The sequence below is a fragment of the Lampetra planeri genome, chromosome 37 (genome assembly GCF_965212315.1).
Source record: "Lampetra planeri chromosome 37, kcLamPlan1.2.h2, whole genome shotgun sequence".
Classification (NCBI taxonomy): domain Eukaryota; kingdom Metazoa; phylum Chordata; class Hyperoartia; order Petromyzontiformes; family Petromyzontidae; genus Lampetra; species Lampetra planeri.
The window spans coordinates 2931169-2955252 of record NC_136143.1 but is presented as its reverse complement, the minus strand read 5'-3'; the positions used below and the strand labels follow the sequence as shown (position 1 = coordinate 2955252).

Sequence of the window (24084 nt, the reverse complement as noted above, 5' to 3'; positions counted from 1 at the left end):
CAGCCCAGGCAGTACCGATCAACCCCGTGGCTCATGGACTACGCGCGAGTTCAACTCTCCCCCGGGGAGGTAGAACCACGACCATCTCTGCTACCCACGATGCCTTACAAATCCCCCACAATGCACATCACGGTTCAAGAAACAACGGGACAGGATAGCAAGTGACTAAACTTCCAACGATGCACGGTGATGGTAAGCCAAGTGAAGCGAGTGCGTTCTATAATCCGTCGGTGATCGATGCTCACGCCGCTATGTCAAATTCCGCCACCGTGTGCCATTGCCATGGGCGGCCTCGCAAATGGACACACTCCAACGCAAAGCGGCGACACTGAAACACCCGTACGAGAAAAGGATCGCATGCACCATGCGAACACGGGCCAGCCAGCTCCCTATACACTGCAGCTGGCAAAGCTCGTACATGTACAACCCTTTTATCAATCCCTCCTGAAAAACGTCTTGAGACTTTCCTGGGTGAACTGTTATAATAATCATAAATAAATACACTGCTGGATCAGGGCCTCAACTCCACGTGGGTCGTGGAGGTTAATGACCATACTTCACCACGCTGGTCAGTGCGAGTTGAAGGCCTAGCATAGACGATGGAGCCTCGTACCATACAGCAGATTATGTAGCAATGCCCTCTGTCCTATAACACCTGTGGCCACCCATCCAAGCACCACCCAGGCTCAAACCCGCTTAGCTTCAGATACCTGCCGAGATCTGGTGCATCCAAGGTTATTTAGCCATTGGCTCAACTCCAAGTTACTTAGAAATATAGAATGGATGAAATGTGTCACAAATCATTGCATGAGTGTAGAATTTCTCATGCCTTTAGTCCGTCACAAAGCATATTCTGTATGAAGCCAAGGTGCCAACGCAACCTTAAAAAGAAATTGGCCAAACGTCAAAAATGCGGGACCCAGCTGAAAGAGAGCTTTAAGACTTTGTGATGCTTTCCTTGACGGATAAATTACGTGACATGATAATTATTGACGCAACGTACGGGGTATTGCGCAAGATGCAGGCTGTCGTTCTGCAGGCACTCACCAAATTGCAAATGTCTGTTTTACAGAAACAACAAAGGGCAGCCTATTTATAGGTGCACACATCTGCCACACAGCTACCAAGAAAAGACACAAGGACTTCCGATTATCCAATCCCACCATGACCTACTTTATGTAACGTGGGGCTTGTTTACTCACTGCCAGCAAACGACAGCAGCCGCTCATCGTACAGTGCGACACCGTACAGTGTAACGTGCAAAAGCCAAGGTGCACCTGCCCGGTATTCATTAACCCCATAAAGGATTTAAAAAGGCTTCCCAAGAAACGCATAAATAAGCAATGCTTTGCTTCCGATGAGTGTGATCCGTGCGCCTGAGCAGGTCAGCAATGAATACCATTGCCTGCATGTCAAGGATTCAAGTCACAAGCTCGGTTCACAAACGCGAGGCGACAGGGCCAGGCCAGAGCAGCCATCTCCGCAGTCAGGGCACGAGCATTTACGTGGCTGCACGCCGACTGCGTTCACACGGCCCCAATGGGTGACGCACACGCAGTGGTCTCACAGCAACGCGGCCGAGCCATGGCCAGGGACGCCACACACTCACCAAACACTTAACACACAAAACACACACACCATGCACACTCAACACAAAGACGATGCAGATTCAAAACAGTGATGTGCACTCGACACGAACACACATTGAACACACAGTCACAAATTCAAAACGACTTCCCGCACTCAATACACACGCACCACTCACTGAACATGGCCACATACACATACAATACACACAAGCACACCAAAATCAATGTAAACACAACACGGAATCCACATGTACACATTCAACTTTCTGTACGATATGATGATGGTGCTAACAAACTTCAAACATTCGACATGGCCACACCCTACATATTTAACACAGCAACACCACACACACTCGACACAGCCACACTCAACACGACTAAACCACACATCAACACAGCCGCACCAAACTTGGCCACACCCCACAATCAACACAGCTACAACACACACCATACACTCAACACGGCCACATACACTACACATGATCAGACCACACACATTCTACAAAGAATACACACACACGCAACACAGCCACACTACGCCGTCTCCATACCACGCACTCACACCACACACATTCAACAAAGAATACACACGCACTCAACACAGCCATACTACGCCGTCTCCATACCACGCACTCACACCACACATGTCCAGACCACACACATTCTACAAAGAATACACACACACTCAACACAGCCATACTACGCGTCTCCATACCACGCACTCATACCACGCACTCACACCACACACATTCAACAAAGAATACACACACGCACTCAACACAGCCACACCGCACCCTCCAGGTGGCCACACCCTACACACTCAACCCAGCCACACCACACACTCAACATGGCCTCACGGCCACGCTATAAAACCCGAATGCACTCCCAATGCGCGCAACGCACTCTGGGTGACGACACAAAAGCGAGACATCGCATATTCCGACGGAATGCACCTCGGCCTCAAACCTCAGACAAAACTACCCAGCCAAAAACGCCAAGGGCCCAATAAGGTTTATACAAATCGATCAATCAAACCTTAGCGGATTAGAAAACTTCTCCATGTATCCATCTGCAGTCTACAGGGTTCGGAGCAAAAGCCTCCCAGCCTTTGCTCCCAGCCAGGGTGTTCACAAACTATCATCAGGCGTGGCTGCTTAAGGCGAAGAGAAAGTCACTTAATACATGAATGAAAACATTTACCGTTGAAATTATTTGGTCACGGGGAGCCTGAAACATTTCCTGGGGGGTGGGGGTCCCCTGACCTGAAATAGCTCATCTGCGTACCCCCACATACATACAGTAATGTTCAAAACATATCACCACACATACTGTGCACATGTGTGTATGTGTGTGTGTATCAGATGTGGTGGAGAGTGGTAGTGCTGCGCTACGAACCCAGTGACCAGAGTTCGATTCCTGCTCAAGGCCAGCACCTCTCCTAGGTCAACTCAACCTCAAATTAGTACTTAGTGTGGTGTGTAAAAACAACGCCACTGGGGAGACAAAGGCGGTCGGGCGTGGTGCTGGCCACCCACCCCCTCATATACCGTGTGGCCTTCATAGGTGCTCACTAACAGCACTTTCCCCAACAGTCTGCTAAGGCTACACTAGGGATCTTTATCTCTGTGTCAGACGTTTCACCATTCACAACGCATCCTCTCTCAATCCCCCCACCCTAACCAGCGGCACGATGCAAATAATGTGTGGGTTTCATTAGGGTTGTTAAACTGAAACCGGTAAACCGGCAACCATTTTCACCATTGATTACCGGTTTCCGACCATCAGGAATGGGTAACTGCTGCCAGGGGAATGTTAGTCATGATGAATGCACGGATTTCAGAATCACAGCCAATTGTTTCCACTGCTACACTGAGAGATGGAGTTGAACGGTGGAACTCTGGATTGTCCAGTGGGCTGCTAACCACCATACCGCACCTCCAATTAGCACGGTTGCCTACGGACGGTGTTGAAGAAGATAAACATGCATACATAGCGACCACTGAGGCAGCTCCCTTCGTTTCACAGTTAACAGGTAAACATTTTGTGTGTGTTGATGTAGACGTGCGGCAAACCGGTAATCGTCTATTTTGCTGCATTTTTTATTTTAGTTAACGGTCATGAGGATTAAAAAAATCGATTGTAACTGTAGGTTTTATTAAACCAAGCAGTGTTTTCCTTGAACGGCTAAGAAAAACACACACATGCCAATACTGTACTGGTTATGACAAACGGGTAAGTACATCTAACAGCAAACCGCTGTAATTGTTCCCTCATCGTATATATAAAAATATTCACAGTCACGACAACCACCTTCACCTAAAGTGAACCTGGCCACCCCGTCACAAAACCACCCTTTCTTATTACGCTCTCACTGCAATTAAGTCTCCGGGTAAAATAATAATAAGAAGAAAACCCAACTCCACCAGGCCACGGCTGAAAGACGAGAGGGGGGAAAAAAAACAGCGTTTCCGCACTCACCAACAAGCGCCGGCTATTCAGGCTGCCCACGGCGGCGGCGGTGGTGGTGGCGGCGGCGCGGAGCGTGCACGCTTCTTTCACGACACTGTGGTGCGTCACACGCGGTTACGGCGAGCGCCGTGCACCGACTCCCTCGGGAGCAAACGTCAGCGCTGCACCCGGCGTGACCACCGCGTCGTCACCGCTAATATGGCTGATCCCGGCTCTGCAAGCCCCCCCACACGCTAATAATGAGCTTTCTCGCAGAAGCTCGTAACCGCGCCAATACGAAACACTCTCACCCAAACTCGGGGTCTATGCAGGCGTAAGTGAAATGCGTAACTATGCCTGGTAGTATTTCAATTCGGACGGATGGAGCACCTATTAATCAACGCACAGACGTCAGTCTTCTGACAAATCAGGAAGCGCCTGAGTTGGGAATCGAACCCTGGTCCTTCTTGCTGTGTCGGAAGACTGATGGTTGTCATTTAGGAAAAATGTAGAGACAGGACATCTGCAACATTAACAGTTAACGGAAGGACGCTGTCTGCTGCCGCCCTATCACCAGGAGGCGGCATTATCAGCACAGATGCTGCACGAAAGATAAGCGGGTACACGCTGACAGGCTCCCCATAGACACTGCTGGGCCACCTGGCCGAGGGGGCTCACACAACACCGTGCGAACCACTGTGCCACCGAGCCCCGGCTCCTACAACGCGCGCTCATCGGAAATAAGAATCGATGAAGCGAAACAGCGCAACTCCACGGTACAGGAGGTCAGGCCAAGGGCCTATCCGAGGCTAATGCCGGCACTGCAGCAGTAGTAGCAGCAACACTGTAGCGCATTGCTTTTCCTCTGATTAAACACACCGTTGCACCAATGAAACACCCAACACAAGTGCGCTGTCCCACTGTGATGAGGTCGTTCGTTCTAAATTGGGACAATAATTAAATTATACAAGACGCATTACAGTATTGTTAATAAATGCTGCTAAGTCGGTCATGAGCTGTGAGGATATTTGTTATGCGTGGGACAATTCATCTGGTTAGAAATTGACTCATGATCACAAATAAAATATTTTCCATTTTTCAAATGTACACAAATTGCAAGCACATGTTATCGTTCAGCTGAGAGATAGACAATACGAATGCCAGTGCAATAGAGACAAAAATAATGAATTCTGGAATCATACTGTGACTGCAGCAATATTAAAATTCATACAATCGTGGGTGGGTTCAATCACTAATTACCTAATGTTTATCATCTGCAAGCTTAGAAGACTCTACAGCCACCTCATCCATTTAACTGTGGAAGCACGGTTAATTAGGGGTTAACGAATGTGGGGATGATGGCGAGCTGGCGCAGTGGTGGCGTGCGTGTGTGACGCGTGTGGCGTGATGCTTGCGCCCGCTCAGGGCTCTCTCCTCCACGGGAGACGCGGCCACTCGAGAGGGCCTTTCACACCACACCACGGCCCCCGCAGACCCTCGCATAGCGGTCGCTAATGGCCACGTTTTAATGTTTTTTTTATCCGTCGGTGTTTCTGACGCCAGACCCATAAATAGTCGTACAGTAATCAAGTAACCCGGAAACCAGTAGAGCGTCACGAAACGGACACATGTCTATCACTGCACTGATTGTCTTTTTCCATTAAAGGATAGACGACAGACAGTGGCAAGAGGGAGGGTAATTAAAAATTATTATCCCGTAATTACAGGTGACCGGGTGGCTCGGAGATCACCATGCTGAGATGGCTCTTCTAAGATGCTGGGATTGAATCCAGACAACCTGCCCGCCATGACACCGGGTTCTCAAGTGTAAGGAGTTGATAGTCTCCACCCGACCACCAATAACTGCACACACACAAAACAAACTACCACATTAAATTTGGTTTCGCAGTCAAAGTTGCTAAATACCACCTTTCAGAATTATTAACACCGGTTTTGACTATTGTGACAAATACTACTTTGCAGTAAAGTGGGAAGGAAAGCGCTGCCCCCTAATGTGTGGATCAGAGGTTACTTGAAGGGATGTCAGGAAAATAGTCCTTGAACATAGAGTGGACCATTCTCCAACATGGCGTGATGCACTGCCCTATGATATAGCACAATTATGGCAACCAATTTGGGGAAAGACAAAACACGTACACATTTTAACAAAGCCTATATCACTGGTATCAGTAGGGAGAATACAACGGCAGTAAAACAAAGGATGTGAGCGCTAAAGTCTGGCCGTGTCGCTTGTTGGCAAGAACTCAACGGTCAATATCTTAGGTAGAAAGGACAGCACCATATTTTTTGTGCGTTTGGACACATAAACATGATGACTGTATACAGAACTATTAAACATGGCTAATCCTGCAATGCAAACACACGAAATGGCCCCATAAAGTCATGCACTGCAAAAGGCAGGCCTCACACATGGCAAAAAACAAACCTTACTGCTGCTGGTGCTAGTATCATGCCACATCAGGTGCAGAAGTGAGCGTTGTGTGGCATGCACTACCAAGGTGCGCCGCCGCTCTTCACAGAGGAGGATGTGGCTACAAGCGGCGGTGTGCGTACTCGCACGTAAACCTCGTGCGTCGCACCCCGGCCTAGCTCCAGACTCGCTCGCGCCTTCGCCAAACCGGTCCAGCAGCATGGCCACAGACATCACAACAAAACACTTGCCACGGCTCCATTCCTGGGGAAATCCTAGTCACTCGTGGACAATAACAAAAAAGAAACAATTTAAATGAGCTATCCCGTAGTTCATATGAACACTGTTTTCATTTCACTTATTCGTGAATAATTTGAAACCGAGATAGTTTCCCACATTTCAGCAGACCCATGACTACACAGACAATACCTGGGCTCCACAGAGTTCCTTTTGGACCAATCACCAATGGATGAGTACAAAATACAGTAAAAAATGCCTCTATTTCAACCACAACATTAACTCAATTAAAGCATAGAGTACACACAATTTTGAGTTTGGACAGACATTTCCAACCGCAGCAACCGGGAAAAAAACATTTAAATACCAAGTTATATTGTAAAACGGTTTCCAGTGTATTAGGTCAAAAGGTCCACTTGCATCGGGCCCTTTAACTAGGCCCAAACCAAGATTTACACCAGAGATCCCCCGTCTCTTTTACTGGAGCCACACCATGACAGCAGTCTCCGTCACTATAACATTCACAGGACACACCTCGTCTGTTTAACCACAAAATACTCACAAACCACACTCCGTCTCTTTCACTATCTCAAGACTCAAAGTACACACCGTATCCTTAACCATCCACTCACATCGTACCCACACCAAAAACCCAGCACACACCATTTTTCCTTTCTCAGTCACTCGTAGCACACATGCTTCCCAAAACGCACAGTACACACAGTCTTCTTCATCAAACCAATACCGACAATAGAAATATACATACCCTGGCTCCGTCACTGGTTCCACATCAACACTCACAGCACACACCCTCCGCTCGACTTCATTGGATCTACATCGACACTCAGAATACACACCCTGTCCTCTTCACCAGATACACATACACACTCATAACACACCGTTTTCTTTACCACCCAACACTCAACACACACGCGGTCTGCTTTATCATCCAACGCACACTCCTGTTCTCCTTGATCACCCAACAATCACAGAAAATAACCTCTCCCCTTCATCAGACCCACACCGACACACACAGCACACACCCAGTCTCCTTCACTAGTCTCACACCAACACACAGGGCACACCCAATCTTCTTCACCGGCCCCACAGCAACACACAAAGAGCATACACAGTGTCTACTTCATCAGACCCACACCACCACCCACAACGCACACCCTTTGTCCTTCACCAGACCCATCCCACCACTGACATTACATAGACTGTCTCTTTCACTAAACCCACCACAACACACCACACACCGTGTCTCCTTCAGACCCACAACGACACTCACAGCACACACATCCAGTCTTCCTTCACTGGTCTCACACCAACACACAAGGCACACACCTTGTCTCCTCCTTCAGACCCACACCAAACACACAGCGCACACCCTTTGTCCTTCACTGGTCTCACTCCAATACACAGGGCACACCAACACTCACAACGCACACCGACTCTCCTTCACCAGTCTCACTCCGACACAGAGGGAACACACAGTGTCTTCTCCTTCAGACCCACACCAAACACACAGCGCACACCCTTTGTCCTTCACCAGACCCACCTCACGACTCCGCACACACAGTCCTCCTTCAGACCGATACGAATACACACAGCGCACACATACCCTATGTCTCCTTCACCAGTCCTACACCAACGCTCACAGTACACACCCTGCATCCAGGCCTCCTTTACGAGGTTGACACGGAGACGAGGGTACCCACCCTGCGGCTTGCCCTCACAATTCACCCGTGCTCCCCGACCCATTATTTCATTGCCTGGCCTACATTTCATGGGCCTCCGTTCCATTTTTCCACCAGGAAATCCAAAAACACAGGAATGATGTTTCTAAGAGATTACTCTTCGCGGTATGTGTACACACCCTACAGCGGCGAGCTGGACATTTAAGCCAGTCAATATGTGCATTCTTATACATTTTATTAAAACCTAACACGGGCGCATTATCGCAGCTCTTCGTGGAAGACCGTTTGGCAGATATCATTACATTCCGAGCCTCGAGGCGTTGTTATAAACACAACAGCCGTAAGTGCTCGAGATGTGTGTGGATATGGTGTTGAGAAGTGTCGCATTGTTTACAATGAAATAAAATAAATAATGGCGCAACACCCCCCACCCGCCTCCCACGCCCGCCTGCTTGTGCCATGGGCTCGGATGTTGCTAGGCGACTGCCTTTCCGTCGAGGCCACAAACATTATGAGCGTAAAGGCTTCGGGACGCACGCACGTACGTACACACGTACCACTCTCACTCCCGGCCTGGTTTGCAGCAGGATGCGTGACGTCTCACGACGACGTTCGTCACCGCCAAAACACAGAAAAACATTTCGAGAGGATCCCACACTTGAGATATGTTTGGAGGGGGGTTGGGGGGCACTACAAATCGACGTTATCCACCAACCCTGGACTCCAGAGCACTGGATCAGATGTCTGTGAAATCTAATAAATTAAACAATGATTGTAAAATAATGGCCCTTTTACTTACTCCAAGCCCAGATAAACTGGTTTCCAGAAACCCATTATTAATTATTATCATTGTTGGAAACGTCATTAACCACCCTTGTGCCTCAGGTCAAAAGGTCACCACAAACAATAACACCAATGCCACCACACGTCACCATCGCTTCCTTCCTTTTGCCAGATTCCACAACTTATTGTGCAGATGACGTATGACCTGCAAGGGGTACAGCAGCCTGGACATTTAATAATCGGCTCTGTACCTTTTATGGCTTAACTGAAAGCAAGGCCACAACTTTGACGACAATCGTTTGAATGTGTTGTAAAAAAAATGTTACGTAACACTTGACTGTAAATAAACAGTTCTAAAAGTAGCAACCGCTTTTGGCTTCATCAAATAAGATTGCGCCTCCTGGCTGATACGTCACACTGTACGTGCCAGGAATCCATCTCTAGGTGCTTTTGTAACTTACCATTTAAGCATGTTTGCTTGGTCATGACGTCAAACGAAATGGGACCTTAATTAGAGCTTACATTCTCAGGGGAACCTACTTCTAGAACTGCCCAAGGGCTGCGTGAATGACAACCTTTGAAGCAATCTCTTTTGGAGCTGGCTAAGAGCCAGCCAGGTCAAAAATCATAACAAACCACCACTCACTGGGGAGCTCAAGGATATTCACTCGTTCTAGACATGGAAAAACTTACACTGTGCTTGACTACATCATAAACAATCATGACAGTAGTACAAGTTGGCCTTGGAATGGTAATATTAAACATTTTAGTTACACTTCAGTGTATACATCTTTAAAAAGGCAACATGCTTATTTTGCAAAATCAAATTCCATGTTTAAGATTCACGATTTCCCAGCTAACAAATATTACCAAAGTACGGACGCACAATAAATACTTATGTGACTGTACGTACCAAGGGTTATTAAAAATATTCTCCATAGTCAATCCACTGCTGGATAAAAGCCCCAAAAGTATGCCCGCCATCTCACATGCTCCTGCGATGTAACAACCCGCTGAGCGCCTGCACACAAGCTGATTCTATCGATACAAATTTTAAGAAAAAAAAACCCGTCATTGTCAAATGAATGTCAAATTTTTTTTTAATTGACCAACAGCGCTTCCTCAAATATCAGATGACCTTTTCACCAAACGACGTCCTTCTGTTTAGCAAGAGAAAGTAAATGGATTTTAAATGGAGTTATTAAAGGTGGAACGATTCAACGCCTCCCCTCCACCTCAATTTGATGAATTGTTTCGAATTCAGGGTCGCAATTCCGATTCAAGAATCAATTCTATTTTTAACATTGTGCCGAATGAATGTAGTGGCCGCTAGTTACTGCCGAGGTTATGAGAACCCACTGTACAGAGCGTATCCATACAAATGTAACCAAATTCAATGCTACACGTCTGATTTGAAGAATGTAACATTGAGCTCAGGAAGTTAAATTCATCTGTGAGTCATCTATTTCCAGGAATAATGTTAATAACCGACACATAGTGCTGAGCCCATGTACACAGAAACATATACAAAGAGACATCCAACTACCACTTGAGTAAAATACAATCCTGACTTGACTCAAAACCTGATTATTTTTTACAAACACATTTTCCCACATTCAAATGCTCTTCACTCGCCTGCGATACTCACTAATGCTAAGAATCCCATTTCGCTTGACAGTGAACACTTATCCTCACTTTTTTATTGGACAGTGGCACTCACCAATTAAGGGAGGGTAACTGTAGAAGTAAAAGGGGTAAATAAATCATGCTCGCAGCACTGGCCAAAGCATCAAAATTCTCTGTATTCATACAAGGCCGTTTCACGTGCAGGCATTTTCCCACAAGACCTAGGGTTCACACGGGGTCTTAAACAAGGCCAAATATCCCACCAAATGCAAATACCATGCAATTACTCTACACTTCCAATTACTGTAGCCTTGAAATAATGGGTTAAATTGTGGAAAGATGTGGTCAGATTCGGCAAAGCTTTTCGATTGCACCAAGCAAACTGCACGCGTTGACGCATGTTTCGGTCAATTAAATCGGCGAAAAACGAGCAACTCCCTTGTCGAGTTGCAAGCTACCAGCCACATACATCACTTAAGAAGACCATGGCACCGCAGTCACATGCACGGACACACTGCAACAACAACACCAGCACGTGCTGCTCACTGCTGCAGAAGCCCTCATCCCACCACCATCTCAACCATGTCATTCCTTCAGTGATGGCCGCTACTTAAGACTCCTTTAAGAATTACATCCCTTCTTCAACCGTACCAGGCCACTGTCCAACGATTGAGTACTTCACAGAGGACATCTGGGAAACTGCTATTGAATCCTTAAACTCGCACACTTGTTTTCAATGTCCATTTGATGCACAGGCCAGGTCATACTGACAGAAAATGTTGTTGAAAATGTTGTTGCAACAATACAGCAAATAATACCATCTGTTATAACACTGGCACGTACACAACGCACTGGTATACTAAAATGGCTCTCAAAAGCAACACACGCATTAGGTGCTATCGAAAGAAGTCACCAGGCCAATTAAGGCGGCGAATCGACCTCTACTGCCACTCTGCTACAGCCCTTCAAGTGAATCGGAAGCCCTTTCATGTGAGGATGAGGCTTCTTGGTCCCATGTCTCACGGTAGACAGAAGCTTACGTCTGCATACTTTGTAGATGACGGCATTTGTTTAACAAGCCCAAGTGATGCGTGGTTGTGGTGGTGATGAGGTTCAGGTGTGATATGGTGTTGGGTGCAACGTGGTATGTTTTGTGATGGTTTAATTTCGGTTGGCAGCACTGTTACCGAACACAAAACAAAGAAAATAATACGGTATTTGTTAAAACATGCAATATATCTGAACTGTGAAAAATCATAGTAGGTAAATGCATGTTTTTTTATGACTGGAAATTGGGGAATGATTGCTTAATACATCACACAGCTAATGATTGCTCCAAATATACCTTTACATACACCTGTTATGAAAACATTGCCAGCTATATGTGCTATCCTACCTACTAAACGTGATACTGACAAAATACCTTCTCTTCCACTGCAAATAACCAACTTCCTCCCTTGTCATTGTCACACTCCTCAGAAAATAAACAAGTGAGCACTTGGACGATGAGCATTTCTGCAAGCTCATCACAGGCACACACAGCAGCCTCGCACAACACACGGGCACTGACAGCCGCGTTTTGCTGCACTGCCCATCAGACTGCAGTCAGGACTGCAGTCGAAATCTCCCTACAAGACACTGCAGACATCCACGCTGCTTTCAAGATTTTAAAGCACTGTGACCAGAAGGATCATAGTAAGAGGACAATGGTGATTCTCGGGACCCTTCTGCGTGCCAATCTGCTGTGGAAGAGAGCGTTACACAGCATCCAGGCCCTGCTGATATATTCCATTGTTCCAGCACTAAGCGGGGCATATCACCGCCCTTCTGCTACACAGCGGGGTAAACACCCGCAAGTGCACGACATCATCATAATCATAATAATATGCTTTATTTACCAAGATACGAGGCCACAATGGGGCGACACCCAAAGCTCCGCACAGATGGATTCAATCCACTGCTATACTGATATATCGTGCCCACCTCGCAGCCCTTAACAGAACCCGCAGCCCAATACCCATTAACAGAGCGCGGCAAACAACGCTGGCGTCGACGGAACCTGGCTGACCCCGGAAAGGGGACTCCCCCTCCACACACGTTCGGGGCCGAAGACCGAGGGAGTAGTGGAGCCCAAACGGGCGGCCCTATAACGGCCACGACCCTATAACGGCCACCGAACTCCTCCTGGAGGCCCCGCGCGGGTGACATCTCCGTGACCAAACACAACCGCCAAACAACGCGTACACACAAGGCCCCCCAAGGCCACCGCGACCCCGGGGGCCGCTGAGGCTCCGCCACGGGAACCAGGGGCAATGGGTACGGGGTGTGAGGTCCGGGTTCCAGAGACATTGAGTGGATTTTATTCGTGAGACGAATGACCCCGTTTGGCCAGTTGTCCGGATATTTTGACAAGGGAAATCCGTGCTTCGGAAGCACAGGAATAACATAAGGGGTTGGGTGGCGGGGGCAGTCTGTGGACCTTGGGGACCAGGGTGTGGGGTACAGAGACAGCCATCTGGGCTCGATGATCTGAGGTCGGGGATCTCGAGCCGAGGAACCGACGGTAGCAGAGGGGGACGAGCCGCTGCGGGGTTCAGAGACAGAGGAAACGCGAGTCTGGGTCAAGGGACGCAGGTGATCAACATCTGGGATTCCATGGACCTAACGCTACGGACAGGCTTCTGGAGACCGGGGTTCGGTGTCCCGGGACCAATTTAAGAGCGGGGTGTCAGGGCCACGGTCCAGGGGTCACAGGGCCCTGGTCTCACCCCGCACCGCTCCGGATGTCACCCAACAGCAGCAGCAGCAAGGGGGCGGACAGGGGCCGCGCAGCGCTCCGCAGTCAGCCTGCGCGTAATCGCCCTCACCCCCCACGGCCACGCACCGCGAGATGGAGCCCTGCGGCCACGCGGGGAGGGTCGCCGTGGGGTCCCCTGTGGGCCCCCTGTGGGCCCCGTGTGGGGTCGCCGCTTACCGCGCTCCCCTCACGGAATCGCCGCGACGAGGCCCCGGGCCGCGGCCGCCATCTTGCAGAAGAGGCCTCTCGGGGGGCGTCACTGCGCATGCGCGCCGGGGGCGGGCCTTGCGCCGCATGCGCGCTTCCCATTGGCGGCGCTGCCCCGCGCCCCTCAGCCAATAGGGCAAGCGCAAAGGTTAAATGGGCGTGGAGGAGAAGGAGGTGGAGGAGAGGGGCGGGTGAGAGGGGGCAGGAGGAGGGGTGGGTGAGAGGGGAGAGGGTGAGAGGGGAGGAGGAGAAGGGCGGGTGAGAGGGGGAGGGGTAAGGGAGCAGAGGGGCGGGTGAGATGGGCGGGCGTGAGAAAGAGGGGGCAGGAGGCGGGGCTAACCCCGCATGCGAGCTTCCCATTGGCGGGCGCGGACCCGCGGTTCTCCGCCAATAGTGAACGAGCAAAGGTCTGGTGGGCGTGTCGAGGGAGGGGGGGGTCCCAGGACGACCGGCCGAGCTCATTCAGAGCGGGCCCAAGGCCCTGGGTCTCGGCTCGAACCGGGGCGCGAGCCGGTGACGCGCCGGTGACGAGCCGGTCCAAAACCCGGCTGTGGTGACTCCGGAGACGCGTGCGACCTTGCTCTCGCGCAGACTGGAGGTTTATTCCGCAAGATAAACATTGTCGAACCACCATCATCATCATTCTGCGCCATGCGGCATCAATCCCCGCTGGTCGTGGCCATCCTGGGTGTGGAAGGGGTCCTGCTGGGCCTGATGACGCCGCTCGTGGATTCCGCGAGACCCCTCGCCTCGTGGCTCCTGCTATTGGTCTCGTTCTTCATGGTGCTGTTCCTCGCCTCTTCGGTGTACACGTTGCTCACCTCTTGGTGTCTCCACGTCGCCCTGCTCACACGGCTCACGTGGCTCCTCGTCCCGTGGCCCCTGGTGCTGGTGCCGGTGGGTGCCTTGCTGGGGCTCGTGGCCCTGGTGGCGCTGCTGGCCTTCGTGGTGACATACCGCCACCTCCGCCACCACCACAATAACCCTGTGGACCCCGCACTGCTGCTGGTGACAGCGCATCCAGATGACGAGTGCCTCTTCTTCTCGCCGGCGATACAGCGGCTGCGTCACTCCAGCAGAGCCGCGCACCTCCTCTGCCTCTCCACGGGTGAGTAATCTTTCGTCCCGGCTGGTCATGGTCTATCCACTGCTGGGTGAAGGTCTCTCCGTGCGGACGTCACCTCGCAAGTCACTCTAAACTCCTCCTGCAGTATCGCCTCGCGGAACACGTGTTGGGGGGCCGCTGCTCTTGGCGCATTGGCAATGGCACTGCCCCCCGTTCGGTTTACCAAAAGCACTGCAAATCCGAAGTCATCTGCCTCTTCAATTTGATCCCGGCCCACTATCAGCACCTGGAGCTGTAGGCGATGCTGGTGAGTGGCTGCAGGGTGCTTACCATTGTTGATTGTGGTGGTGGTGGTGATGGTGTCCAACAGGCAACTTTTACAACCAGGGAAACCTGCGTGAGAAGGAGCTGCGAGAGAGCTGCCGGGTCCTGGGCATTCCAAACTCCCGGGTCACGGTCGTGGATCGCAGGTGACCCCCCCCCCCCCCACGTGCCCACACTCACCTCGTCGCCACTGCATCGTCGTCACTGCATCGTCGTCATATTACACGGATATCCTGACCAACATACAGCGCGTTTCAAAAAGATGGACCCGATTTCAAAGCCATATATTTCACGATGGCAACATGTTATAATTACACGAAAAGTTACAAACGGTTTAATGAGTTATCAAGTTTTACTAAGCATTTTATAAATGCTCTCTGTGCCCTCCATCTGCTGTACGGACAACGAAACGATAGTTGAATTCGTCCCAAACGCCTCTCAAAGTGTCTTCTTCCACTGAAGTCACCGCTGCCGTGATTCTGTTTTTGAGGTCATCCAGATTAGTTGCTAATGGTGGCACAAAAACACGGTCTTTTGTGCCACCATGCTCTTTGACATTGGCGGATCAATGCCAAAACGCCGTTGAAACGCACGCTGCACCGCAATTACGAATTCAGTCTTGCTGAACTGCACAAGGCAAAACGCCTTGTGTGTTGTGGGGTCACCATATTGCGAATGACTGAGGCTAGGAACTGTTTGTGCGCTGGGAGAGACATCTCGCGGTAATCATTTGAAACTCTATGCCCCGCTCTTTCAAGTGGGAAGAGTTTCATTCATGGGCGGTTCGTGGTTGCAGAGATATCGCGATTTCAAATCGGGTCCATCTCTTTGAAACACCCTGTATAATACGCTCACCACATGGCACGATCACCAACCACGTGATCAGACGACACAGATACCCTCCTCACACCATCATACACGTCACCCACCTCACTGCACTACACCGTATGCCATATGCCGCAGATACCCACTCACCTCAGTTGCACCACCCTCACCACTCGGATAAGAGGCCGTCCATAAATGACGTCACGCGATTTTGGACGATTTTTGACCCCCCCTCGTCACACGGCGTCACAAAAAGTCAGACCCCCCCTCAAATATGACGTCACAAAGCTCTCTGCCCCCCGCCCCCCCCCCAAAATAAAACATGCTTCAAATCGCTTTAAACTATTGTCATTGTAGTGCGTATTTATTTCGCTGCACTCTGTTGGAGGAGAAATATTTATTAAAAAGTCTATTTAATTAAGTAGAATGTGTTGCCTATATTAATGTAAAGTTGCGCATTTTGATGTGACGTCACGTTTCTCAAACCCCCCCCCCCTCGTCACACAACGTCACAAATGTCTGACCTCCCCCCAGGTACGTGACGTCATTTATGGACGGCCCCTAACCTCACCTTACCACTTCAATACACCATCAAATACCACATAAATTTATACACTTCACCATGGTATACCACAGGTGCCCACAAAAGGAAAAGTAACTCCTCTCTCTTGCTGCCCTGCAGCTTGAGAACACGATGTCAAATGTAGGTTCTGTGTGAAGCGACATGTTTTTTCCTGCTGTGTGCTGTTTAATTTGAAACGGTGCACAATGAGTACGCGTATGCATTGCTTCGTGGCGTTGTGTTTAGCGAGCTGCCGGACGATCCACAGGTGACCTGGGACAGTAGCCTGGTGGCTGACATCATACTGCAGCATGTGGAGAAGCACAACATCGGCTTGGTGAGTCGACAAGTTTTTGCACTCTCTACGATTCTCGATCCGAATCTGTAAGATGCAACAGTTTTCGATATCAGCGGCGCACGTTTTTTTCGTTTGTCGATGTCGCCGTCCACCTGAGATTTGGTTGTTGAAAGTAATTCCTGCTAGGGTCATGGAACATGGTGCGGAAAGCGTTTCAGCAACCCAGTGCTCGAAATATAATTCCTAACGTAATTTACATTATGCCAGCCCCCAAAACGTAACGTGTCCCTACCGGGGGGGGGGGGGTGTGATCGGGCAGGTGCTGACGTTTGACGCGGAAGGAGTGAGTGGACATGCCAACCACATCTCCGTTTACCACGCACTCAGGTGAGTCTTACCGTCTCCCGCTCACCAAGGCCTCGCACCGAGCCGCGAACATTGTCAGTGTCACGGTTTACAAGATCGGATGCTTGAGCAGCATGCAAAAAATCCATTCACCATCATTGGGGCCGATCTATCCACTACTGGATGAAGGACTCCCCCCTACATTAATACCATACCTCGTGGTCTTGCGATGCTAAAATCCGTCCCGCTTTCGCACACAAGCTGACCTTGTCAGTTGTCCACAGATTTTTCTTCCAGGCTAATGGGATGAATGAGACAAAACAGTGGAAAAAGACAGTACAGACAAGAAAGTAATGATAATAAAAAGTCCAAAACAATCCTTGCAAACCGTTACTCTAACAGTACAGACAAGACAGTATGAACTAAGACCTAATCAATTTAACACGTAGGCTTTCGCGACCAATATCATCCATAATACAGGTTTTTTGGGTTCGATCGCATAAATGTGTCGTTAAACCTGCCACCACCCGACAGCCAATTAGTGAGGTTTGTCACGTAAACAGAACATGCTAATTCGTTACTAGTACAGCACACCGGTGTGTTGAAGAGCAAAGCCACAACATTTAAATCTGAGCACGACGTTTTTCCAGTAATTACAACTGAGATCCACCCCTACTTCGCGCAAGAAGGGCACACAAGTAACGTCATCACATCTCTCCCTCTATGTAAGTAACGAAAAGGGAGGATTTCTCCACAAATATGGCTATTGCCTGATTTAGATAGTTGTCATTACTGGCGAAACATCACTCAGATTGTAAATGTTGTGGCTTTGCTCTTCAACACACCGGTATACTGTACTAGTAACGCATTGGCATGTTCTGTTTACGTGACAAACCTTAATAATTGGCTGTGTCGGGTGGTGGCGAGTTTAACGACACTTTTATATATTTACGCGATCTAACCCAAAAATCATGTATTATGGACCTAATCGATTGTTTATGTGCTTCCTGGAATGGTGACAATTCATCGAAATGCAGAGACAGTGAACCATTACACGCCTGGAGTTTGCTGTCTGAATCGCTGCATTGGTTTGTGACGTTGCCGGCATTATAAATAGAAGTTAAACTCGAGTTGACATCAAGGTAACGTGGTTGACAAGTTAATGATTACAAGGCGAAGTACTGAAATAAACTGGTCTTTTGTTTTTTTAGGAATCTGCAGTCTGAGAAGAGACTTCCTCCAGGTAAATGGTTTTAAATACCACATGCGCATTTCAGTCTTGGGCGTCTAATCTTCGCAATCCAGGTGTCTCATGATCTCTGTCTTCATGATCTCCGTCGGACCGTACACCCGCAGGCTGCCGCGCACTGTACCTGCAGAGCGTCTCACTGCTGAGGAAGTATGTCTCCATCATGGACCTGCCCCTCAGCGTGCTGCGGTCACAGGCGCTCGTTTGTCTCGCTTCTCTGGACGAGTACGAGATAGGCCTGGTAAGTCACCGACCCTGCTTTTTCCACCGCAACTGGACTTAGTTTTACCAACGCGGCAATTTCACGAAATGCCTGTGTGACGGGCGAATAAACAAGCGGAGCCTTATACCGGTAGCGATATCCCGTTTTAAGGGTCCGTCAGATTAACATTCTTGGCTGATTTTCTGCACGAAAGGTAAAAAAAAACAACGTACGAGTCATTGTAGTTTAGAACAATGACAACCACTGACAGATACCATAAAAAGCTTTCTGTCGTCATCTTTTGTAATATTTCTAGCCATTTCCGATTAAAGTACTTTCACATTAATGCACAAAAATACAGGGTCCCCACAGCGTATGATGTAATGAGATTTTACTGTATAATGAAATGGCCAACTTGCGTGAGACGGCCTGCGTGACCGAAGTGCATCCCGTGCAATAGTGCGGTCATCATGCGGGTGCCGTCGGCTTCACGATGCCACTCGCTTGTGTTGCAGCAGGCGATGAGACGCCATCGCAGCCAGCTGGTGTGGTTTCGCTACCTCTACATTGTCTTCTCTCGGTACATGCTCATCAACACCTTCTCCGAAGATGGTTTGTGAACTCCGATACAAGTTACGCCCCCAAATCTAAGAGAAATAGGATCTATAATTAAGGTGGGGCAATTGGATTACAAGGTGTTGGCAGGTGAAATGCAGTGAAACATCTAAATTTTATTTTCCAACCTTTAATATTGGAAAGTATTAGCCTTTGGTGGGTGTCTGGCAAATGTCTTCGCAGTACAACATAGTTGGGTCCTGCCACTGCTGCTGCGGTATTAAAATAATTGCCTGAGTGCCGCACACAGACATGCCACGACCTGCCAGCAGATCACACTAGTCTTCCGATCACTGTCAGACGATTCAAAACATTACACTTGAGGTCAGAAAACTTGTAGAACAAGGTTTGCAATTGTTTATTTTTGTAATGTAATTAGTGTTGGCACTGAAAGCCGGCATTGCAGGAAAAACATAACTGTAATTTTCTGTAACCATCATTGCGTGTGATATATAACCACACACAAAACAATATTTGACATTTTTCCAAAAGGGGCCAAGGCGATTGATATTTAAAATGTTGCCTTTTATGCACTGATTGCTCAGGACTACATCCAAAGCCATAGCGGTATGCAAGACGGTGACTTCATTTTGTTGTTTGCACATCAAGCTGGGGGCACTTAATAATAACTTGCACTTACTAGGTGCCTTTCACAAAAAAATCTGAAGGTGCCGTGTATGAAAGGATGACATTTTTTAAAGAGAGAACTGGGTGGCAGAATTATAGCCAGAGGACCAAAACTCTGGAAAACCTTTTTTAAACGTATAGCTTTTGAGTCGTGATTTAGAGATGCCAAAACACATCGAGAGCCTCATCTCCATGGTAGGGAGTTCCACAACTGGGGGTGCACCACCGTAACCGCCCGACCACCCGAAGAGCATTACCAAGATCGAGGTATGCGTAAGCACCTTGTGTGAATGTCGTCACACCTCGGGCTCTGCACAGCTGATCATTCACTCCTGGGATCTGCGATGGATGTCTTCGTGCTCAGCCATGGACTTCTCCCACTCCTGCCCATCGAATACCTCCACGGAGACACCGTCTACCGTCCCAGGGTCCAGACAGTGGGGCATCACACCTGCCAAACACAAGTGGGAAACGCCTTTGGGTTTCTCATGCACGCTGCTGCCTCTCGTGTCGCGTTCCCATGACCGGTGGCAAATAGACTCCTTAGCCCAGGAGGAGTCTACGGCCGCTTGTGCACGGCTCCGATCTTGTCGCCTCACGCTCCGTCATCCACGTGGCTCCGTGGGTTCAGGCCCTATTCCCCCTCAGTATCCTTTGTGGTCAGAGGGAAGCAATTTTAAACTTGAATGCAAGTTTGGATTAGGTTAGGCTATCCCAAAGTAAAATGTACATTTGTTATTTTCAGCCCCTCTGTATTAAAATAAAAACACAGTCCTTGATTTGAGCCAAAGTGAAGCGACAACATTGCATGCTCTTCTCTCTACCGTGTCGACCAATTATGTCACAAGTCCCAAAAGTGGCTGGAATAATAGCACCCACCATGCTCTACAAAAACACAGTTTTAACCAGCTCGATGCCGAATTGACCCGGTGAGGCTGCTGTGGGAAGCTCGGCTGAGCTCACCTGCTCCCCGGCTCGCACACTGGGCCATCTCACTTCCCAGTGGCTGAAGGAAGGCGGCATCGGTGCTTCACAGCTAAAACCGCAGGTTTCCCAGGCACAGCAACAGGTGACACCTCATGCCCTCTTACCAAAGCCGTCCGGGTTGGAGCGTGGCGTGTAGAAGCTCTGCACCCCGCACGTCTTGCAGAAGGTGTGCTTCGCTGCGTGCGTGTTGAATGTGTACGTTGTGAGGTTCTCGGCTCCCTGTTGTAAAAAAACAGCAGCGGCGATTTACAAGTAATTTGTCAGTGTGGTGAAAGTGGGAGTCAATTTGCAAGCGGAGCAATATCATTAGACATAATGCAGTTAATTGTACCAATCCGCAGTAATGAGATTAATAAATAATCACATTCCTATCCTGTTTGTATTTATGTTTTTGTCGAAATCATACGTTTCTATGCATGTGAGTATAACGATAATGGTCTCGGTCCACTTAAGTGTGTTGGAGAGCCAAGCCACAACATTTACAATCTGAGGACTGTGGCTTGGCTCTCCAACACACCGGTGTTGCTGTGTAACGAATTGGCATGTTCTGTTTGCCTGACAAACCTTACTAATTGGCTTTGTCGGGTGGTGGTGGGTTTAACGACACATTTATATCGCGACAGCCTACGTGTTAAACCTTTGTTTATTTTCTAATCGCCGTTTGGCTGCATTTTGGCTTGGGGTAATTTTTCGGTCATTGCACAACGACGAGGCCGCTTTGAAAAGTTTTTTTCGTAAGACGAGAGGTTTGTGCACGGCCTATTTGGACGCACCGGGGCCACGCTGCCGCTGCAACATATCCAAACGTCTTCGTTGTCTCGTGAAGTCGCCGGTATTGCACCGCTAATTTAATTTGGAGACGAAGTTAAAAAAAGATGCAAGGAATTGTAATTTACGTCGATACCTGCCACACTGACAATTCTTTGCGGTGCAGCAATGTTTTGGAGGTCAACGTTAAGTGTGTGAAACGCACGCACCTTCAGCAACTTGAATTGCGACGCTGGGACAATGAAGTGCCTGTTTTGCTTCTTTGTGCAAATGCTGCATCTGCACGGTGATGAGAGGTCACGGTGATGAGAGGTCACGGCGCCGCTGGTGAGTCGCCGTGCGGTGATCGATTTGTCCACAACAAACTCAAGCGACGCATTGGCCAAAACATTTGCGCAAGGCGCACGGCTTCCCGTGCATAACGTTGTTTTAAAGTCATCCGGCGGAAGATCTCGAAGAAACACGGAGAGACGCATGCTTGGCATTTCCCTAAACGGGCAATACATGGATCGGCGAATAACACCGATTTCATTTAAGACCATTGTTATAACAAGTTGACTTGAGCAAGAATGTATTGTTCTGAGCATCCACTGAGGTCTTGTATTTGTTACGTGCAACGCATGTGTTTGCACACAATGTTACTTTATGCATGGAACCCGATCGTGTCGACCCGGTGCTATATAGCTGCTGAATGTTTCCACTCCCAGAAGGCCGCGTGGCTGATGGAATGTGTCAAATTAACTTTTATTTAGTTTTCCATGTGGGAGGGACGGATATGCGGAGACGTTGCCCGCTTATCGATTCTGTTTCCTACATTCCCCACGAAAAGCAAGCGCTCATTTTTACACTTCGTAAAACCCTTCCTCACGCCGTGGGCTCGGGGCTCGTGGGGGGCTCCTTACGCCTCGTGGGGGGCCTCACGCCGTGGGCTCTGGGCTCGTGGGGGGCTCCTCACGCCGTGGGCTCTGGGCTCGTGGGGGGCTCCTCACGCCGTGGGCTCTGGGCTCGTGGGGGGCTCCTCACGTGCAGTCGAGGACGCGGAGGCGAGCCGGCGCCCACACGAGGAAGCGCACGGCGCCGCAGTGGCAGCCGCCTTCGTGACGCCGCACCAGCCCGGCCCCCTGCTCCTCCATGCGGGACACACGAGGAGGAAGGAGGAGGTGGAGGAGATGGAGGAGGAGGAGGGAGGAGGTCGTCCTTCCCCGCCGCACCGAGGCTCTGGGGGTCTGGGACGGGTGCGCGCCCACGGCCCTTTAACTCCTCCCCACTCCACGTGCGGATTATAAATTCGATAGCGATTCGATTCCGAGGTCGTGGGGCTGTCGCGATTCGATTCGTTGTCAAGACGCGATTTCGATATTGTCCAAAACAGAGGCGTGTTTTTGGGTGAGATCGCGTCAATATATAAATGTGTCGTTAAACCCGCCACCACCCGACCACTTAGTAAGGTTTGTCACGTAAACAGAACATGACAATCCGTTACTCGTACAGCACACCGGTGTGTTTGAGAGCAAATTCACAACATTTACAATCTGGGGACCCTGACGTCTCGCCTGTAATTACAACCGGCATCATCAGGCGGACAGCCAGAGTTGTGGGGAACTCCTCGATTGTGACGTGGCGGTGGGGGTGTGAATTGGGTTTATCTCAACGATTCTCTATGATGGTTGTGCAGATTGTCACGTGTGCGGGGTTTATCTCAACGATTCGATTCGTTGTCAAGATGCGATTCTTTATTCAGGTTGTGCAAATTGTTACATTGGCAGGGTTAGGTTTAGCGATTCGATTAATCGTCAAGATGCGATTCTCTATGCAGGTTGTGCAGATTGTCACGTGGGCGGGGTTTATCTCAACGATTCGATTCGCGCCAATTTTTGCAGCTAATCCCGCCTCACCGCGGAGATTCTGCCGGGGATTCGATTCGTTACGAATACATTTGGGCGTCACGACTCGGCTCTTGTTTTCGTCGCAAGCATCGACGCAATTTAGGGATTCACAAGGCGGATAAGCGATTCGATCCCTGGTGACTTCGTGGCGGATACGCGCCTCGAGCGGCTGGCGGGGAGATACGTGACCCCAGCCGAGTGCGGCGCTCGCTTCAAATAGAACTCGCAATGTGACCGACACGCGCGATTCGATTTCATAACGCGGACAGTGAATCGACTCCGGAATCGACCGCACCCGGACCCGCCCCTGCGGCAGCGCGGTCACGTGGGGGAGACTCCAGAAAGGGGGTGGGGGCGGGGGACGCAGATACGTGACGTCATCGCGAATGTTCGACCGTGACGTCATTGCCGCATCTTGTAACGTCGCGTTCACCGTTTACGCCTTTAAAAGCGAAATGACGTCATGTGACGTCCGCAGATGCCGTCGCTTATCACCGCTCGCGGTTGCTATG

The 24084-nt window shown here is 49.5% G+C and overlaps 3 protein-coding genes across 14 annotated transcripts in view; 1 reads left to right on the top strand and 2 right to left on the bottom strand.

The window, feature by feature from the left end:
• Positions 1-13883, bottom strand: part of LOC144730905 (nuclear receptor corepressor 1-like) — a 65671-nt gene extending 51788 nt beyond the window's left edge. For all 10 annotated transcript variants that reach the window (XM_078611743.1, XM_078611748.1, XM_078611749.1 and 7 more), the window contains exon 1: positions 13789-13883. The gene's annotated coding sequence lies outside the window, so the exon portion shown is untranslated. The remainder of the gene's footprint in view (positions 1-13788) is intronic.
• A 376-nt stretch (positions 13884-14259) lies between these two features.
• PIGL (phosphatidylinositol glycan anchor biosynthesis class L) lies at positions 14260-21289 on the top strand. 2 transcript variants are annotated; one of them, XM_078611737.1, is made up of 7 exons: positions 14260-14926; positions 15255-15354; positions 16842-16932; positions 17213-17280; positions 18450-18481; positions 18595-18728; positions 19208-21289. In XM_078611737.1, exons 1-7 carry the CDS (start codon positions 14470-14472, stop codon positions 19307-19309), a joined length of 984 nt encoding a protein of 327 aa, XP_078467863.1. In that variant the 5' UTR covers positions 14260-14469; the 3' UTR covers positions 19310-21289. The 2 variants fall into 2 exon arrangements, with proteins under 2 accessions (XP_078467863.1, XP_078467862.1); XM_078611736.1 differs by having other exon boundaries at positions 14263-14926; positions 19205-21289.
• On the bottom strand, positions 19639-22950 carry LOC144730904 (centromere protein V-like). 2 transcript variants are annotated; one of them, XM_078611741.1, is made up of 5 exons: positions 22878-22926; positions 22710-22846; positions 21896-21965; positions 21023-21137; positions 19639-20382 (listed from the first exon to the last, which is right to left on the bottom strand). In XM_078611741.1, the coding sequence occupies exons 2-5, from the start codon at positions 22817-22819 to the stop codon at positions 20258-20260; spliced, it is 420 nt and encodes a 139-aa protein (XP_078467867.1). In that variant the 5' UTR covers positions 22820-22846; positions 22878-22926; the 3' UTR covers positions 19639-20257. The 2 variants fall into 2 exon arrangements, with proteins under 2 accessions (XP_078467867.1, XP_078467866.1); XM_078611740.1 differs by having other exon boundaries at positions 22710-22950.
• Positions 22951-24084: the final 1134 nt, after the last annotated feature.